General features: G+C 46.3%; 1 protein-coding gene and 1 non-coding gene across 6 annotated transcripts in view; both read right to left on the reverse strand.

The window, feature by feature from the left end:
• Positions 1 to 406: 406 nt before the first annotated feature.
• GEMIN5 (gem nuclear organelle associated protein 5) overlaps positions 407 to 21,508 on the reverse strand; it is a 305,616-nt gene continuing 284,514 nt past the window's right edge. For all 5 annotated transcript variants that reach the window (XM_063928370.1, XM_063928371.1, XM_063928368.1 and 2 more), the window contains 3 exons: positions 10,742 to 11,159; positions 10,568 to 10,658; positions 407 to 1,710 (listed from right to left, as the gene is read on the reverse strand). In XM_063928370.1, the coding sequence (XP_063784440.1) occupies positions 1,522 to 1,710; positions 10,568 to 10,658; positions 10,742 to 11,159 (698 nt within the window). In that variant the 3' untranslated portion in view covers positions 407 to 1,521. The remainder of the gene's footprint in view (positions 1,711 to 10,567; positions 10,659 to 10,741; positions 11,160 to 21,508) is intronic.
• Positions 15,334 to 15,446, reverse strand: LOC134938710 (U5 spliceosomal RNA). Its single transcript, XR_010181214.1, has one exon. It is a non-coding gene; the product is annotated as a U5 spliceosomal RNA (small nuclear RNA).

Consider the following 21,508-nt stretch of genomic DNA (forward strand, 5'->3'; position numbering starts at 1 on the left):
CTTATTGTGTATGCTCGTCCGGGCACAGTATCCTAACTGAGGCTTGGAGGAGGGTCATAGGGGGAGGAGCCAGTGCACACCAGATAGTCCTAAAGCTTTCTTTAGATGTGCCCAGTCTCCTGCGGAGCCGCTATTCCCCATGGTCCTTACGGAGTCCCCAGCATCCACTACGGACTATGAGAAATAGAATTATCGGTAAGTAAATTCTTATTTTTCCTAGCTAATCTGAAGCCTGCTGGGTACTCCCAGAAATATCTAGGTGCATTATATATGTCAAAGCAGCAGAAAAACTACAAATGCAACAGAATGCTTTTAAATGTTTAAGTAAAAAAAAAAAAATCAGGTAAGCAAAAGACAAAACATTATAACCATAGTAAATTAAATAAACAAGGTATCACAAGTCATCAGAAATTGATACACTTTATAAAGGACTCCTACATTAAAGGATGAGTATAGGTGACTGGGACACATCTTTTTATTATCTCCAGATCACATTGTAATCAAATGACAAATGAATGCATTAGGGCACATTGCCACAGAACAACAGAGATCTGAGTTATTAAGAGATTTAATGTCAGATTAAATTACCCTGTGTACTGGGAATAATGGTGACTAATGTACAGCAAAACCTGAAGTGCTAGTTCACATAGAGTGTGGGCTGATAACATTGTGGGGAAACATTACTGCCGTGGACGCCAGACTTCCTGTCTGTAACTCTAGCGAAGGGGACAACAGTCACCTGAGGACTATAGTGAGAGGTTGCATACATCTAGTTTCTGTCAGTGTATGGAGACAATGTAACCTCTTGTTGAATGGTACAATGTAACTTTTCATACAGGAGCAATCTACATTTGGGGGTTCATCTTCCTATTTAAAAAAAAAAAGTTTTAAATGATCTGACTTTTAGAGGACTGATATATGTGCATATTTATAAGCAGTCACATTTCCCATCATCCATCTCCTACACTCTTGGGCAGCCATTTTATGGGTGATCCAGTATTCATTAAACTGCAGCCACTCCGTTCAACTGGTACCGGAGACATCACAGAGGCACATAGTAATTCCCAAGGAATTGGTAAGCTGGTTTTATAGGGACGCTGGTTCAGCCCACACAACGGCTGCCGTCACTGTGTAAGTGCAGAATTAAAGCACAGCCTCCGCACAGAACATAATACAGAAAAACGCTGAAATTAAGAATAACAAAAAGGTTCCTTGGCATTATATTGCATCATAAGTAACATGTATGGTTAGTATGATTTACAGGCCGTGCCTAGTACCCAGCAATAAGGTAAAGACTATTCCGGTTATCACAAAGGAGCCACCTGTACATTTTTTGTACAGCATGTTCCATGCCCCCTGTGACCTCACTGTACAGCAATGTTTCTTTCTTGGACTGTTCTGAATGGATGAATGAATGCGGATTGTGGTTTGCAGTGTCTGGTAGAAGAGAAGGCAGGTGTTGGGCACCATTAGTGCAGTGGCTACTGAAGAGCCGGAAGCAGTGATTGAGGCCAACTCTGGCTAGGCTGTGGGCACTGCACTTTCTGATGATGGCAGAAACTTGCAGGCTGCTTTCTGGTGATCGGGGGAGCCGGAGCTGTGCCTCTGCAGCAGGTCCATTGCCCGTGCCCGTACATCAGAGGTCAGCTTTGAAGGGGAGAGATACAGTAGCACCAGGCAGCTCTCCAGCACGTCAGGAAATGGCAACACCTAGAAGGGAAAAGAACAAGTACAGGAATAGTAAGAGATAATCAATCATGATCTGAATAGAAAAACACATGGTACATATACTAAGACATGACATTAACAAGCTGCCTGCATTAGGTTCAAGTCCTATCTAGATGGAAGGGTGTAGCCTCAGGTGAATGTGAATAGTTGCACAGACGTTCAGTGCCAGTGCTGTAATCCTGCAATTTCTATGAGCCGGTTACCATACTGAGCTAATGAGGGCACATGGCGGCTGTGGCCAGAGTGGATTCAGCAATGACGTGCCAATGTACATGCACATACTCCTCATACACAGAGCAAAAGCACCTCCTGGAGGCTGGCACAGGAACCTTCAATATCTGCAGTACTCCAGACAACCTCATGCTCTGAAAAGCGGGTCACTGAGCATACTGGAGCCAGGAACTACAGTATGTGGAGAGGTAGGGCTAGAGTCAGTCTTAGGGGGACATGTACTAAGTAGTGATAAATGTGGAGAAGTGTGCCAGTGGAAAAGTTGCCCATGGCAACCAATCAGCATTGGCATAATATTTATAATTTGCATACTATAAAAATATACAGAGCAGATGATTGGTTGCCCTGGGCAACTTCTCCACTGACTCGCTTCTCCACTTTTATCACTGCTTAGTACATGTCCCCCTTAATCAATCTGGTGCCCCCTAGCAGAAAATCCTACCACCAAGCTTAGTGTTTATACACAGACACAAAATCAGGATTTTGGTACTTACCGATAAATCCCTTTCTCCGATTCCACAGGGGCCACTGGAGCGCAGTTACAATGGGGAAATAGTAGGCATTAATTGGGAGCTGGCACTTTAAAATTCTAATACTGTGGCTAGCTCCTCCCCTACTATCTCCCCTCCAAGCCAGTCTACGTAAAACTGTGCCCGAGGAAAGCTGTAATAAACAAACCTTAAGGTAGAGGAGGTTAATGACGCCCTGTAAACCAGGATAACACAAACCAAACCTGGAACAGAACCTAACAAAAAACAGGCTAACCTGAACTCAACAAGCAGTCATATATTGATCTGCAAACCGTTAAGCAAAAAACAAGGAGGAAACAGCGCTGGGCGGGCGTCCAGTGGCCCCTGTGGAATCGGAGAAAGGAATTTATCGGTAAGTACCAAAATCCTGATTTCTCCTTCATCCACTAGGGGCCACTGGAGCGCAGTTACAATGGGGACGTCCCAGAGCTCCCAAAACGGGTGGGAGAGCGCTGAGAGTTCTGTAAAACCGCTCGGCCAAACAGATGCCGAGGCCGCAAAAGTGTCAAACTTGTAGAATTTGACAAACGTATGTCGGCCCGACAAAGTAGTCATGGAGACTCCACGGGCAGCCGCCCACGACGGTCCCAGAGAGCGCTGAAATGGAAGATGGAGGTTCCCGAGAAGCTGCCAAATAAGCTTGTCTGATGGTCAGTCGAATCCATAGAGACAAGGTCTGCTTAGAAGCCGGCCAACCACGGCGAGCAGCATCGTAGAGAACAAATAATGAATCTGACTTCCGAATAGCTGAAGTCCTATCCACATAGGTCTTGAGCGCCCTGACTACGTCCAATGATCTCGAATCTGGAGAGTCCCCCGAGAGGGCCGGGACCACAAGCGGCTGATTGATGTGAAAATCAGACACCACCTTAGGTAGAAAGGACATACGAGTACGAAGCTCGGCCCTATCCGCATGAAACACCAGGTAAGGAGACCTACAAGAGAGCCCCAAGTTCCGACACCCGTCTAGCTGAAGCCAGCGCCAGGAGAAGAACCACCTTCCAGGTGAGATATTTTATCTCTACTGATTCCAGGGGCTCAAACAATGAAGACTGCAGAAAATACAGGACCAGACTGAGGTCCCATGGCGCTGTCGGAGGACGGAAGGGAGGCTGTATTCGAAGAACCCCTTGAAAGAAAGTCTGAACCTCAGGCAGCAAAGCTAACTTTTTCTGGAAGAAAACCGAAAGAGCAGAGACCTGCACCTTTAGTGAACCCAGTCTTAGGCCTGCTGAAAAACCCGCCTGCAAAAAACGGAGAAGACTGGCTAAGCTATACACGGAAGGAGAAAATTTTCGACGTTCACACCAGGCTACATAAGCCTTCCAAATGCGTTAGTAGTGAGAAGATGTGACTGACTTTCTAGCCCGAAGCATAGTAGGGATAACTGTACGAGGAATCCCTTTCCTTTTCAAGATGGCTTTCTCAACAGCCACGCCGTCAAACGTAGCCTGCGTAAGTCTGGATAAAGAAAAGGACCCTGTTGTAGAAGATCGTCTCATAGAGGCAGGGGCCAAGGCTCGGCCACTGACAACAGGTGTAGGGTGGTGTACCAAACCCTGCGTGGCCAATCCGGAGCCACCAGGAGGACCAGAGCGTCTTCTCTCTTGATGCGTTGCAGAACCCTCGGCAACAGCGGGAAAGGAGGAAAGAGGTAAACGAACCAGAAATTCCAAGGAGCCGTGAGGGCATCCACGCCCGCCGCCGCCGGGTCCCTTGTCCGAGAGTAATAAAGAGGCAACTGATAGTTCCGGCGGGACGCCATGAGGTCGATCTGTGGTTTTCCCCACCGGCGTACCAGTTGCCAAAACACCTGGGGATGTAGTGACCACTCTCCCGGGTGCATGTCCTGGCGGCTTAGATAATCGGCTTCCCAATTGTCCACTCCCGGAATGAATATTGCCGAGAAGGACAGTGCATACTTCTCCGCCCAGAGAAGGATGTTGGTGACCTCCCTCATCGCCGCGCGGCTGCGAGTGCCGCCCTGACGGTTGATGTACGCTACCGTCGTGGCGTTGTCGGACTGAACTCTGACCGCTCGACCGCGCTGTAGGTGATGTGCCTGAGGCAGGGCGTTGTACACCGCCCTTAGTTCGAGAATGTTTATGGGGAGAGCGGATTCGTGGATTGACCAGCGCCCCTGAAACCGATATTCCAGGGTCACTGCCCCCCAACCTCGCAGACTGGCGTCCGTGGTGAGGAGAGTCCAATCCCATATACCGAACCGTCTTCCTTCCAACAGATGTGTCGACTGGAGCCACCAGAGCAGCGACGACCGTGCCTTTGGAGATAGCGTCACCCGCTGATGAAGGAACAGATGAGATCCTGACCACTGATGTAGAAGACACAGCTAAAACGGTCGAGAGTGGAAGCGACCGTACGGAAGAGCTTTGAACGCTGCTACCATCTTTCCCAGAAGGCGAATGCACAGATACACTGACACCAATCTTACCAGTGTCTGCAGAGACAGTATCTTGTCCTGCGGAAGGAAAACCCTCTGACGGACTGTGTCGAGAATCATCCCCAGAAACAACAGCCGTTGTGAGGGGCATAAGTGAGACTTTGGGAAATTCAGGATCCACCCGTGTCGAATCAGAAGGTCCTGTGTCATCCGGATATTCTGAAGTAACCGTTCTGCTGAGCTTGCTTTTATTAGCAGATCGTCCAGATAGGGAACAATTGTCACACCCTGCTTCCGAAGTAGGGCCATCATGACCGCCATGACCTTTGTGAACACTCTGGGAGCAGAAGAGAGACCGAAAGGAAGGGCCTGGAACTGTAAATGAGCGTCCTGTATTGCGAACCGGAGAAAAGCCTGATGAGGCCAAATGGGAACATGTAAGTATGCATCCTTGATGTCTAAGGATGCCAGAAACTCGTTTTTTTCCAACCCCCCAATAACAGACTGGAGGAACTCGATCTTGAATACCTTCAAATATGGATTGAGATCTTTCAAGTTCAGGATTGGCCTGACCGAGCCGTCCGGCTTCGGTACCAGAAACAGGCTTGAGTAATAGCCCTGTTTCCGATGATGAGAGGGAACAGGGATCACCACCCTTGCGGATAGAAGCTTCTGGACCGCTGCCTGTAAGGCAACTCCTCGGTTGTCGTGAACTGGCAAACCCGTGGTAAAAAAAATGCTGGGGCGGTTGTTCCTGAAAATCGAGCTTGTAACCGCAAGTGATTAGATCCCGGACCCAAGCGTCTGGGCAGGACTGTATCCAGACCTCCTTGAAATCCCACAGACGAGCTCCCACCCTGTGATCTCCCAGGTGGGAGGGAAGCCCGTCATGCGGTGGTAGTGGTGGAGGACTTAACCTCTGACTGGGCTGAGGCTGCGGAACCTCTACCCCTGCCGCCTCTACCTCTATGGCCACGGAAGGTAGAAGCTCCACCCCTGGCCTCGAAACCTGGAAGGGGCATGAAAGGATCGAAAAGAGGGACCCCCATATGGCCTGCGACTGGCTGTAGCAGCAGAAGGAAGATAAGTCGACTTACCTTCGGTGGCCTGAGAGATCCAGGCATCCAGATCCTTACCAAACAGAAACTCACCTGTAAAGGGCAACGCTTCTGCCGCCCTTTTGGATTCCGTATCCGCCTGCCACTGCCGGAGCCAGAGAGCTCTGCGGGCCGCAATTGCTAAAGCAGAAATTCTAGCTCCGAGAATACCTATGTCCTTGGACGCTTCGCAAAGATAAAGGGCTGATTCACGGATGTGTTCCGCCAACTCTATCAATTGATCCGCCGGCAATTCGTCACGAATTCCAGAGGACAAATGCTCCGCCCAAGCTTCGATCGCCTTGTTGACCCAACAACCTACCTGCGCCGGGCGATGTAATACCCCTGCCGCAGAGTAAATATTCTTTAAGGTAGATTCCAACTTCCTATCTGACGCCTCCTTAAGCGAAGTTGCACCCGGAACCGGTAGGACCGTCTTTTTGGACAGATGAGATACCGAAGGATCAACCATCGGAGAGGTCTCATAACGTGTCCTGCTATCTGCGGGAAAAGGATAAGAAGACAACAGTTTTCTTGATACCTGAAATTTTGCGTCTGGATGTTTCCAGGCTGCCGTTATGAGCGCATCCAGCTCCTCCTAAACTGGAAAGGTCACCGGCAGGCATTGGTTGGTGCCAAACCTTGAAGGGCGTAAGGCATCCTGCCCCGTCTCCTCCACCTGTAATACTGAGCGAATAGCAGTAATAACAGCCTCTATACCCTGAGCTACTGGTTCAGAGTCCCCGTATACCTGATCCTCATCAGTATCCTGTATATCAACATCCTGTATATCCTGTAGATCTAACCCCGCCTCATCTAATTGAGGCATATCATCGTCAAAGTCCTGCAACACAGAGGCTAGTGATCTCTTTTTAGAAGCCTGTTGAGGGGGGCTAAAGGACGGGGCTTGGGAAGGGATCACAGCACTAGAAAGCCCTTCCACTGACTTTGCCAATGAGACAGCCCATGTAGGTTCTGGCTCCGGTACCTGGACGAGCTGTCGGAACCGGGCCGACTCCCTATCTTTCCCGAGAGGCCTTCAGTTCCCCAGGCAGCAGGGACATAACCTCTGTGAGTTGTGTCGTCCATGTCGGGGCGCTCTGGGGTTCTGAGGAGGGGTGAGCCGATGGCTGTGACTCCTCACATAAAATCTGACCCTGTTTTTGTGTTGCCTTGGAGCCTTTATTGGCCATGGCAGCACCTAACACTTCTGACCCTTCCCCACAGGAAAACAGCACTAGGCAGAAGGGGAGGGAGGGAGGGGGGAAAGCAGGGAAAAAAGCAGCCACAGCAGCCTGATCTATCCTGCACGATACTGTGCAGTGACAGGCTTGCAGGACGATTTAGGTGTCCCCCAGTGCCCCCCTTCCCCACTGTAACAGCCTCACTGTGTCCGTGGCGCTCCTCCGTCCCGCGCTGCTGAAAGGGAATGGCCGCCCGCGCGCGCGCTACTTCCGGCGGTGCAGAGCGGGAGTAAGCTCCGCCCCCCTCCGCAAAGGCACCAGATTCAAAGTCTGCTTTGCGCCTTTTGCCGGATCCCCATAGCGGCTCTGTGAGCCGCGCTGGCGGGGATCCGATCGGAGAGCGGGGGGGCGGGCGCGTGTGGTAACAAAAGCTTAGGCAGAGCATCTACAATAAATAAATAATAAAATAATTCACTGTAACTTTATTCAAACCCCCCTGCCACCCTGTGATCTCAACCCTGCAGAGAGCCTGGGGGGAAGAGGGGGGGGGGGGGGGGGGTAGGGTGAGGAAGCACACACTCACCTTTTCTGTGGTGGAGTGGCCCCGACCCACGCAGCGGTGTCCGGCCACTGATTCTCACCGCTGCCATGCTGCCGGAATCTTCTGCTGGTGGAGTGGCCCCGACACGCGCCGCACGCAGCGGTGTCCGGCCAGCTCAGGAGAGCTCAGTGTCTCCCTCAGCCGGGGCCCATCCCGAGCCGCACGCAGCTGCGATGGGACCCCGCCGGCAGCTCCCGCGGTGCAGACTGGCAGTGGCACAGCTGCCAGTCTGTGTGTGTAAGAAAGAAAAATACAGAAAAAAAAAAAATTCTTCAGCTAAAACCCAAGTGAACCAGCTCCCTCGGGCACTAACTAAGACTGGCTTGGAGGGGAGATAGAAGGGGAGGAGCTAGCCACAGTATTAGAATTTTAAAGTGCCAGCTCCCAATTACTGCATACTATTTCCCCATTGTAACTGCGCTCCAGTGGCCCCTAGTGGATGAAGGAGAAATAACACATTGGTTTATGACTTACTTTTTAGTGCTAAACACAAAATATACAACTACAGGCTCTCTCCTTACAACATGCCTTCCCCCCTCACTGCACAGCACCCAGCCAGCACAGATCACAGCATCAGCACCCATCACCCCTCTCCCAGTACAGCACCCCTCACTCAGCCAGCACAGATCACAGCAGCACCCATCACTCCTCTCCCAGCACCCCTCACAGATCACATCAGCAGCACCCATCACAGCAACCCTCACCAAGCAGCACAGATCACATCAGCAGCACCCTTCACTCCTCTCCCAGCACAGCACCCCTCACTCAGCCACCACAGATCACAGCAGCACCCATCACTCCTCTCCAAGCACAGCACCACTCACCCAGCAGCACAGATCACAGTAGCAGCACCCATCACTCCTCTCCCAGCACCCCTCACTCAACCAGCACAGATGACAGCAGCACCCATCACAGCAACCCTCACCCAGCAGCACAGAACAGATCACATCAGCAGCACCCATCACTCTTCTCCCAGCACAGCACCCCTCACAGCAGCAGCACTCATCACTCCTCTCCAAGCACAGCACCCCTCACTCAGCCAGCATAGATCACATCACCCAGCACAGATCACATCAGCAGCACCCATCACAGCAACACTCACCCAGCAGCACCTATCACTCCTCTCCCAGCAGCACAGATCACAGCAGCAGCACCCATCACTCCACTCCCAGCCCAACACCCCTCACTCAGCAGCACAGATCACAGCAGCAGCACCCATCGCTCCTCCCCCAGCACAGCACCCCTCACTCAGCCAGCACAGGTGACCGCAGCACCCATCACTCCTCTCCCAGCACAGCACAACTCACCCAGCAGCACAGATCACAGCAGCAGCACCCATCACTCCTCTCCCAGCACAGTACCCCTCACCCAGCAGCACAGATCACAGCAGCAGCACCCATCACTCCTCTCCCAGCACAGCACCATTCACCCAGCACAGATCACATCAGCTGCACCCATCACTCCTCTCCCAGCAGCATCCATTAGCCCTCACAACACAGTCAGCACCCCCCCACTCATAGTACATGCTGGAGTCGACTTGTGATTTCTCCATTCCCGCCGGCAGTCGCATCACCCACAGGTTTCTATGCGGGATGTAATTCTGCCTGATTTACCAATATCCAGAATGTGAAGCATTGCCGGTACTGGCCCCCGTAGCCTGTGGGATGCTCACCGCATTTGCAGCCAGAGGGTTCCCCCATGGTAATGCATGGTAACACCATAAGGTAAATTGATGGATGTAGCCGCAGGTGTCAGCAATTTAATTAACTGTAAGGTATAAGCCTGTCATAAAAATCAAAACGGAACACGATGGTCCTAAACCCTTGTTTCATGGACATGTATCATTTAGACGCACATATATGCAGAAACAGCTGCCACAGAACACATTCTCGTTGACATCCCCATAAAACGTTTCCGTTAATTAAGAGTAATTACTATTCTCTATATGCAACTTTCTGGGAGAGATGGCACTGGTCACACTTTGTGCTGAAGAACAGTGGACACCACACAAGCCACCGCCTGATTCATACATCACAGGTCCTATGTAACTTCTGCTCACAGGGATAGCAGCATGCATGGACAGCAGAAGGCACATACTGTATGTATTAGTGGCAATGTATCAGCACTGTAGCTGGGAAACACAGCTGAAATCAGGGCTTAGAGAGGAAAAAGAAAGACCGATGCAAAGGATTTTAAAAAAAGTCAGTTACTTGTCATATTTTAAAAATGCGTGAAAATATTTATTAGAAGATACAAATATATGGATGAAAATCAAATATTAGTTAATAAGCAATGTAATTAAAGATTTGTAAATAAAAACCTAAATGTCTGTATTTTAGAATGGGGTATAAAACAACCTAGCCGTATATTGGCAAACATTAAATAGATCACTGTAAGTCCTCGGTGGTTATGAGCAATTCGATAAGTCTTTCCCCGTCTCTCTTTGCCAGTTCCTCGCCTATGTAATATATGGTACGTCCAGCAATTATGACCTGCCCCCTTGTATAACTGCGTAAGTAAGAAGTGAATGGATGGATGGATGTGATAATTTGCGGGACTGCAATTACAGGATCCCTCAGTTTAATACAACAATGATGTCACACTAATGGGATTCAGTGCAGCCAATCATATCTCTGTCTATATGCCATTGTTTACACTTGTTACTTTCATCTTTAAATGTAACTTACATCATAAGAACACTACAGCGAGGAGCTGCTTTCCTTGCACTATGAATGTGTCTCACCACACACTGTTGTGCTACAATTTGCTTCACACTGTAACACTGGGGCTCTTACCTTTAAATATTCAGGAAACTCCGCTAGTTTATGGTTAGCGGTGGAAAGCTTCTTCATCAGCTCGGTCAGGGAGATTGGACTTAGGCTGTAACTACAGAAACAGAGAGGGGGCAGTGAAATAATCACCATTTAGGACAGACCTGCAATAGTTACTCTCTCAGGGGCTCTACTCACGCCTGGTTCTTGCTGTCAGGCTGTTCCTCTGGAGATGGAGTTGGGTTTGGGCTGGAGTCTTGCTCTAGCTCCAGAGAATTATCCTGGGTCTGCCTGGCCCTCTGATGTTGCTGTATCATCTCTCTGAGAGCTTGCTGTACATCTGCAATATCCCGCTGAGCATTCTGGAAGCCTACATGTAGCTCTGATAACAGCACCTGGAAGTCAGGCAGTATTCTCATAGTGCACTCCTCTGCTGGTGCAGGGAGGGCTGCATCTCCACCAGCCGAGGTCTCTAGCTCCAGCACAGGATGACTGCGTTGCTCACCCCACCATACCTCATACAGGTGTAGATAGGCTATGAAGGCCTGCAGACTGTCACAGGCAGCAGAACTGTGTTTGTTGTCTGGGTTGAGGTTAGTTTTCAGCTCATCGCAGCCTGATAACAAAAGACAACAGAACATTATTCACATTCATAACAAAATACACAGTATGATTTGTATGTCTTATAAGGGGGTTCTTAAATAACTTTGTACCTAACATCTACAGAATTTTTTTTATATCCATGAAGAAAACACTGATTAAATGATACCCAGGAATTGGGGAACTAGCCTTAAAAAATAGGATTTTGGTACTTACCAGGTAAATCCTTTTCTTTGAATCCATAGGGGGCACTGGAGTACTCTTGGGATATGGACGGCGTAGCAGAACAAAGGCACTGAATATTTAAATTTAGAACTCTCCACCCCTCCATATCCCAGAGTACCTCAGTGTACGAACCCAGTGTTTTTACTGAGCGAACTACTATAGAGAGGTTGACAATGGAGAATTCCTATAACATAACGGACAACAACAAAGTTGACCCATAACGTTAATGTCAACTAAACAGTTGACAGCATAACCGATAGATCTTTATAGTTTGAACCAATCGGTGAAAATGTGTTACCATAAGCTCCTTTGAGCTTAATACAAACCAGGTAAAACGTGTTACCCTAAGCTCCTCTGAGCTTAAAACAACCCAGGTAAAACTGCTCTGGGTGGGCGTCCAGTGCCCCCTATGGATTCAAAGAAAAGGATTTACCTGGTAAGTACCAAAATCCTATTTTCTTTTTCATCCACTAGGGGTCACTGGAGTACTCTTGGGACGTACCAAAGCTTCCCTCGTGGGCGGGAGAGCTGTTTGACACTTGTAACAGTAGGCAGCCAAAGCTAGATGCTGATGCCGCAACCATTCATAACGTGTAAACGTGCACAAACGTGGTGCACTGAAGGCTATGTAGCCGCGTCGTAGACGCTCCACGACCCGCTGGGTCTGACATTCCCACAGAACCTGTGGGATGAGCTATTACTGACGTAGGCGATTGTAACTTAGCCTTAAAGTAAGCCTGACTTGTAGTCATTATTATCCAACTGGATAATGTCTGCTGAGAAACTGGCTAACTCCAGTTGGCAGCATCCTAGAGAACAAACAACGTATCCGTATCACGTACTGTAGACGTTCGGGACATATATAAACGCGTAATGCGTGTACCACATTCAGAATTCTAGAATGTGCTGTCAACACAGGAACCACTATTGGTATATTGATGTGAAGAATAAGAAAGCGGAATTCGTCCGAAGATCTGCTTTGTCATGAGAAAACTCAAATACGGTGGCTTGGAATACAAGGCACCCAAATATGAAAACAAAACCCTTGCCGAAGCTAAGGCTAGAAGAAAAATGTTTTCCCAAGTGAGAAACTTAATCCCCATTTGTTGTAAGAGTTCAAAATATGAAAACTGTAAGAAATCTGAACCCAACCTCAAGTCACCTGGCGCTGTAGGTGGGATAAATGGAGGCTGCACTTTGATGACACCTTGTAGAAAGGTGTGTACAGACGCAATAGAGTCAAACGTCTTTGAAAATAAGTTGACCACACAGATACCTGCACCCTCAGTGCAGATAAACGCAGTTTTCCATCCCACCCCGTTTAACAGAATACGGGTAACTTGAAGGATAATGTCGGAAACTTCCGAGCTTTACCACCTATGTAAGCACACCAAATTTTGTAATAATGAGCTGCCTTAAGCGGCTTACTAGCTCGTAACATGGTTGGTATAACCGATACTGTAATGCCCTATTTCTTTTCTTAAGAGGGCGGTCTGAACCCTCACCCCGTCAACCGCAGCTGCGGTACATAGGTAATAGGTACATAGGTAACTATGGGTAAAAGAACGTTCCCTGTTGTAACAGGTTGGACGTATTATGAGCGGGCCAAGATCGTGTGCAAGTATTCCTTGGAGATTCGAGAAGCAAGCTCTCCGAAACCCATGAGATATCACTAGTATGACTGTGACGAACTGTCTTATGATCCGTTTTGGCAACGGAGAGAGCAGCGGAAAATGGTGGAGCCAGATACACGATGCTGAATGACCACACGAATGTGAGAGACTCCACCGCCACTGCCCTTGTGATCTGTTGTTTTGTACACATACTGAGCTTTTGTAATTGTGGCGAGATGCCATCATGTATACCTGAGGGTAACCCCCTTCTGTGGACTCGCATATGAACACCTCTGGATTTAATGTCCAGTTTTCAGGATATAAATCCTGACGGGTGAGATCATCTGTCTAACAGATGTCCACTCACGGAATGAACCCCGTTGACATTATCACATAATGGTGTTCTGGGCAATTGAGGATTCGAGTTACCTGCCGCATTGCCATGCGGCTTCTTGGTTCTCCCTGGTTGTTGAGTATGCAACTCCCGTTGCGTTGTCTGACTGCCCTTGGTCAGACTGAAAGCGAAGCATGTAGTGCATTGTAAATTGCACGGAGTTCCAGGACATTTATCGACAGCAATCTGTCGTGATCCGTTTTAGAACCTCTGTCGCTGATCTTTTTTAACTACAACTCCTGAACCTCTGAGACTCTCGTCCAGAGTATATACACCCTCGCCCCTCTGTGGGAAACGCGAGTGAAGGCCGGCGAACTAAATTGCTTTGAAACACATCATTATTCTTAACAGGCGAATACACCAATGTACCGCTAGTGTGCGTGTTTTGCACTAATTACTAGATGTACATTTGTTCTTTCTGGTGTAGTAGGTAAATGTCTTTGATTTACCGTATTTATAATCTTACCTAGGAATTGACGTCGTTCAGACGGAATTAGATGCGATTGTTTTTTAACTTGATCTGCCACCGCAGTATACATTAGTAGCGCAAGTTAGAGGAACTTTGTTGAGACAGAGTTCTTATGAGCAGATCGTCTAAGATAGAGGAACTCTGTTGAGACAGAGTTCTTATGAGCAGATCGTCTAAGTATGGAACGATTGTCACTGTCAGGACTCCGAGATGAGCTATCATCACCAACATCACTTTGGTAAATACCCGAGGCGTTGACAAGAAACGGTAGACCTGAAATGGTTAATGGTTGTGGCGTTTTGCAAACGCTAGAACCTGTGATGACCAAACCGGAATGGGTAAATACGCATTGTGAAGATCAAGTGCAATTATGCAATTTTGTGGCTCCAATAAGCAAATACTAACCGCAGAAAATCCATTTTCAAACTGCAGTAAGTGACTTGCTGATTGAGATTGCGACGGAGCTGTCTGGTTTTGTTACCTCAAACAGAGGGGAATAAGTAACCCTGACTCTGTTGGTGTACTACTGCCTGGTTATAAAGACAGCTGAAAACCAGCAGAGACTAAATGGCAACCTGCCAAACCGTTCGACAGAGGCAGTCTTGTCCTTTAATCTGTAAATAGCTGAGACATCTGGAAACCCCGCAAATGTAACATGTAAAGACGCGCTTCCACAATTGGAAAAGAGGTCATCAAGCCACTGGCTTGCTGACTGTAGCGTCCTGTCGTTACAAGGCGTGACTGTTTTGTACCACCGCCTTGAAAAAACTGAAGTCTAAAGGGATTAAACGCCGGCACAAGTATTTCCGTTTTGATACTGGATGCGGTAATGGCTGAATATCAAATTTAGGACCAAACAAGCTCTGGCCTTGTCGTGCTGAAACTAGCGACGATGAAAAGTGAGAATCAAAGTAACCGGCGTTAGCAGAAGCTTTACAGATATACTCTGCAGCTTCTTTTAACAGTGATCTCATTGTTTCCATACATAGAGTCTCGTGACCCAAATGTATCTTGGGTCTTTATAATGTTTGACACAGACGCATTTACCAATGGCGGATCGCGTCATTTTGGAAACGATTAAATAGTGGTTAGAGTCTACTCAGTCTCTGTAAAAATAGAGACATTGACTCACTGGGATTTAGCAATGTATGTTGTCAAAAACCCCGCACTATCTGAGTGCTGGACTAATGTACCCTTCTCACTCGTAGTTATCGGTGTGAGATTTGACATAGAATCGTGCATTAAATTATAAGACCAGTTAAATAAACACTCTGGTACCCAAAGGGAAATTGGCCCTTTGGAAAGACTGTCTTTTGTTAGAGCTGGCGGAGTAACCTCCGAGACTCCGATGTTACCGCTCTTTTAATTTGAATTGCCCATGCTTATAGGATTTTTAAAATTATTTTTAGTCTGCGCTAGAGCCTTACTCGCTATGCAGACAGACACCACAATAGGCAACGGACAGACACTTGCACGACTTATTGAAGTTATTATGTGTCATATATATATTTTATTGTATATGAAACTCATGGTTGTTCCTCTCTACGGAAATCTTTAGTAAAAGGCGAAAGATTTATTCGATCTGAAGAGAAACCAGAGTATTGTTTATGTGAAAATCAGTTCACATGGGCATGTGAAACCCGAACCAAATTCCCACTAACACCCCTGCGCCTCTGGTGGCTTAGAGATGTAGGGCAGGAATGTTCCAGAATTACAAACTGGAAAACAACAGGAAGCATGGTTAAAATGGCCCCTTTGCCATGCTGACCCTGATAATCACAGAACAAATTACAAATGTTTCCGTGTTAATATAGCCTATTATACAGTATAATCACAGGCCAGGTACAACACATGCTCTATGAATAAATATATATAAGCTCATAGCCTATGATAATTACAGACATTAATATATTTATACAGCATTAATATAGGCTCAATAGCCTATTATACAGTGATAACCACAGTCTTAATATAGGCTCCATAGCCTATTTACAGTGTTAATAACAGCCATTAATATAGGCTCAATAGCCTATTATACCGTGAAAATCACAGACAGTAATATAGATTCAATAGCCTATTACTGCCAGGACAGGTAACAATACATTATAAATACCTGTGACATATATATATATATATATATATATATATATATATATACACTGCTGTTCATATATTTGATCCGCCAGCTTCCACCGTGCCTCTTCCCCCCTGTAACGCTGTGTGTCTGCGGGAAGCCTGCACTGGCATGTCACCGTCTCTGTACTGAGACTGAGGGAGCGTCTGCGGCCGTATGGCGCTGGGCGGCCGGACGGAGCTGGGCGGCCGAACTCTCTGCGGGAAGCCTGCACTGGCACTTGTGGGTGGATGGTGCTGGGCGGCCGGACGGAGCGGCGGTCATACTGAGACTGAGTATGGCTTCCCCCCTGCTGGGCGGCCGGACGGAGCTGGGCGGCCGAACGGAGCGCTGGGACGGGCGGCTTGCAGACGTAGCGGCTGGGGCTTGGCGGGCGTATGAGCGGCGAAGCAACATATTAACCCCAACATAGCGGGGCGGCAGCCTGCGCTGACCGCCCCGTTCCCCAGCCTACCTTGCTTGCTCCTGATCATGGCTGCGACGGGGCTTCTTATGTGTAAGCTCCGTCCAGCTTCAGTGATGTAACTCATGGCTGTGACGGGGCTTCTTCTGTGTAAGCTCCGTCCAGCTCTGTAGTCCTGGCTGCGACGGGGCTTCTATGTGTAAGCTCCGTCCAGCTCTGTAGTCCTGGCTGCGACGGGGCTTCTATGTGTAAGCTCCGTCCAGCTTTCAGTCAGCTTTCCAGTGATCTATGGCTGCGACGGGGCTTCTTCTGTGTAAGCTCCGTCCAGCTCTCTAGTCCTGGCTGCTCTTTGCAGGAGCAGTGGGCTGTCTGTGGCTGTGAGGGTGCTCTTTGTGAGGACCGACACGCCATGTGCTGTCCGTGCAGCGGCACTATCCCGGACCCATGTCTTTCTTGAAACTGGGAAGGGATGTGCTATTAAAAAAAAATTAAAAATAAAAATGAAAAATTAATAAAATCTTCCAACAAGTGTGGGAATCCCACAAGCCGATGTTAGTGCTTTGAGCACAGAAAAAACACTGGGTTCGTACACTGAGGTACTCTGGGATATGGAGGGGTGGAGAGTTCTAAATTTAAATATTCAGTGCCTTTGTTCTGCTACGCCGTCCATATCCCAAGAGTACTCCAGTGACCCCTAGTGGATGAAAAAGAAAAGGCAATCACAGGAGATCAGAACAGGGGAATTCCTAATTTGAAAGTTTGATTAGAATACAAATTATCATAATAACAAACCAATGAGTGTAAAATTTGTGCCATTCCACTTTCCAGTTTTGATATATGACCAATAAAAGCACCAGTATGGTATACCCGAGTCCAACCGTCACACAGCCCACAAAGTATATTTAGAGTGGGGCTAGATAGATAGAGCAGATTTACCACTCAATGAACTCAATTAAGCCACCATTTTGTCTAGGGTATATAAAGCCCAAACCCAGGCATTATTGTATACCTTTGAAAAAGCTGCAAGGCATACGCAGCGAAACGCGTCAGTTTCTGCATGCTCTGAGCACGACTCTCTCCAATTGGATCTGAACCAGCCCACAATATTTTCCAGCTACCCAGAGGAATCCCAGAGAGGCACCATCCAACCACCGCATTGCATGAGGTACCCACAAACTTTTGGGACATTTATTCCATCCAAAACTCTCTAGCGGTCTATGGAAATTATAAAGGACTCTCCTGGTACCATCTAAATGGGACTCATATAGTGGAAAACCACTGGATATATACCATCCATGGGCAATATTTGGAACGGATCCTCCAGAGCTCATATGACACATGTCCGGAATTAACATTTTGGGTAAAAATTTACATTTCCAAAGCATGCATATGGTATAATATAATTGCACATAATAATACTGTTTTTTTAAGTAGGTAGTGTTTTTAATAAATTGTTATTAATTTTACACATTATAGTGGATATTGTTCATTTCCTCTCAAAGCGCAGCCTCCTTCCTTTTTTTTGTAATTGTATATATTGGGAGTGACTTCCCTCTTAAACATTGGCTGCCGCTTAGCTGAGCTCCTCATCTCACAGCGCCCGAATACCCCAGGGTATTTTTTACCTTTCTTTTGCATCAACACATAGTTCCATTTGGGCCGCAGAGATGAGCTGCTTTGCTAATTTTGAGGAAAGAGCAAACAGGAGACAGACCTATCTTGCCAGATGGGATACGGGTACTGAAATTAGAAGCGATAAGTCTGAACCACAGTCCAATTTGGTGGAAGACTTTCATAAATTGGAAGACCTCCTCAAATCTGAAATGAAGCATTGGTTGGACAGCACCAATTTGCGGAAATATATAGACAAAAATATGATACCAAGAGGTCTCAGACTTTTCAAGCCTTCTATATTTCAGAACAACCCCGAATTCCAAGCTGAATGGGAAAGTATCCTAGACAAATGTTCATACTCCCTTATGAAGTTGGCTATTAAATACCGTACAGAAAAAACAAAACATATTGAACAGGAAATTGAGGTCCTGAAAAAGAAATTAGAACCCTATAATAACACTAATGAGTTTAGAGAGAAAGATAGGATTATTATGGAAAAATTGGACAGATTCGAACACCTGTTATTAGACACAAAATGCAAGAAGTTCAAACGTGATATGGAAGACTACCAAAGTGGAACAGGACTACCAAAGTGGAACAGTTAGATCTTATAAAACAATAAAAAGGGAGAGAAGAAATGAGCAAAACAGGGATACATATAAAGAAAGGATGTCCACATACTCAGGAGATAGGGTAATACAAAATAGGAGAAATTCTCAGAGAACCAATAACTTGAATTATAGACCTAGGGTAAATGATGACTATTTACAAAATAGATCCTCCCCTACAGAAAGACAACGGGGTTACATGGATAGACAAAGAGTGTATTCCAATCACCAAAATACATACACAGATTATAAACAAAGAAAAGATCACACCCAGAAACAAGATATGGGGGCAAGGCCCAAAATTGTGGACCATACACAAAGACCACATGAGGTAGAAACAGAGGTTTTTTTAGAACCACCACCCCGCAGATCATTCCAGAACAGAACCCCCTACCATTTAAAACAAAAACGAGGAAGAGGAAGTATAGACTCAGAGGAAGAAGAGGGGGAAAAAAAGAAAAACTCAAAAAACTAAGATACAATAAAAATAAAAATAGAGATAAATTTAAATCCCCCATATTTAATCTCTCATCAAAAGTACTAACAGATGCAGAAATCGCATTACTGAATAAGGGTTTAAAATTCTCCCCCTCATCCTCTCCCAATATATTTAACCTCTTTGTGGAATTAAACCGATTTATACGAACTCTATGTCGCAAAAGACATTTTGCTAAAAATTATTTAAAAAGGAACGACAAAGTAGCAATGCCTATCGTCCTAGATCAAGGAGATGACATAGCTCTTAAGATCTTGGAAGAACTTGATACTAACACCAGTCCACCAAAATCCCCTCAAAAAATATTTGATATATCTAAAACTCAATTTAGACAGAAATCAGAATTTTATCCAATCAAAGCCAAGGGCTCCAGTGTGGACATGTTCTACAAGACCACACTGGAAGACTTCAAAAAACTCTGCACAGATTCCCAGTCTCAGAAACCTAAACACAACCTCAGTAAACAGGAAAGAAAAGCCATAACTAAACTGACCAAGGATACTTCTATAATTATCAAAGAGGCGGACAAGGGTGGGGGTCTTGTGATCCAGAACAGATCAGATTACATAACTGAGGCAAAAAGGCAGCTAGATGACCCCTCAACCTATATCCAACTACAAAGAGACCCCACTAAGGAATTTCAATCAGAACTACTCGATCTACTCGAAAGCGCGGTAGCCTCTGAGATCATCTCCAAAGAGGAACTCAGGTTTCTTTATCTTGAACATCCAGTCACCCCCATCTACTACCACCTCCCCAAAATACAGAAATCCCTCACTTCACCCCCAGTACGTCCTATAATTTCCGGTATTCACTCCCTCACTTCCAATCTCTCCTTTTATGTTGATTCACATTTGCAGCCACGAGTCTCCCTTCTTAAATCCCATGTTAAAGACACCACTCACTTTATGTCACTAATTTCAGATATAGAATGGAAAGACACATATGCGTTTCTTACTATGGATGTACAGAGCCTATACTCAAATATTCCCCATCAAAAAGGGCTTTCAGCTATTTCAAACTGTCTAAAGCAAGAAGGGGACCTCACGGTCAACCATCAAAAATTCATTATAGACTCTATTTCATTCATATTACGTCACAACTATTTTTTGTTTCTAGATTCACATTATTTACAAACACTGGGCACCGCCATGGGGACCAGGTTCGCGCCTAGCTACGCCAACCTGTACATGGGTCAATTTGAGGACCAACATGTGTGGGGAGGCGGGCATGGCGCGTCCCTGGTCCTCTATGGCAGGTACATAGATGATTTATTTATTATTTGGGATGGGGATGCACTTTCAGCACAGGCATTTGTCAACTCCCTCAATCACAATACGTATAATTTAAAATTTACTCACCAATATCACCCCTATCACATTAACTTTTTGGATTTGAACTTAGAGGCACGCAATGGACGAATACATACCACCAACCACACCAAGGAGGTAGGATCAAATGCCTACCTCCACTACTCCAGTGCACATTACCTACCATGGAAAAAAAGCATACCCCGGAGTCAACTTATACGACTCAGACGAAATTGCTCTGATCTTCAATCCTTTGAGTTACAAGCAAAGATCATGGTAGACTCATTAGAACAACGTGGATACCCCACATCCTTATTAGACAAAACATTGGCAGAAGTAAGGGGGATAAATAGAGAAACCTTGTTGTCCAAAAAGAAAGGAATAACCAACAACTCTGAGACAGATAAAGAATACCAACTAGCTTTCATCACCACCTACAATGATAACTGTCCTAAAATTAAATCTATCATAAAGAAAAATTACCACATATTAAAACAAGATAATCTACTAAGAGATGCTCTTCCCAATAAACCAGTTTTTGTCTTTCGTAAGGGGAAATCCTTAAAGAATACTCTAGCACCCAGCTATTTAAGACCTGAGAAGAAAACCAACACTGCTTCAGAATCCTGGCTTTCACCGATAATGGGATTTTACAAATGTGGAAATACTAGGTGCACCACGTGCAAATATATAGAAAAAACACAATATGTAAATACCGATAAGGGGGAAAAACAATATAAAATCAGAAGTCATATCAATTGTAATTCCACATACGTTATATATATATACTCCAATGTGGGTGTGGCCTATATTATGTGGGCCGCACCACTAGAAAACTTCGAATTAGGTTTCTTGAGCATCGCAGAAACATTATTAACAGAGTCTCCACACATAGTGTTTCTCAACATTTTAATGACCATCACAATGGGGACCCAAAAAGCCTTAGAATAATAGGGATTGAACACATCCCCAAGACCAACAGGGGAGGGGACCGCTTCAAGAAATTATGCCAACAAGAGGTTTACTGGATGTTTAGAATGGGGTCTATCCATCCAGATGGCCTCAATGAAGCAGTAGAGCTGAATATGGTTATTTAATA

Source organism: Pseudophryne corroboree, chromosome 6 (genome assembly GCF_028390025.1).
Source record: "Pseudophryne corroboree isolate aPseCor3 chromosome 6, aPseCor3.hap2, whole genome shotgun sequence".
NCBI classification, from domain to species: domain Eukaryota; kingdom Metazoa; phylum Chordata; class Amphibia; order Anura; family Myobatrachidae; genus Pseudophryne; species Pseudophryne corroboree.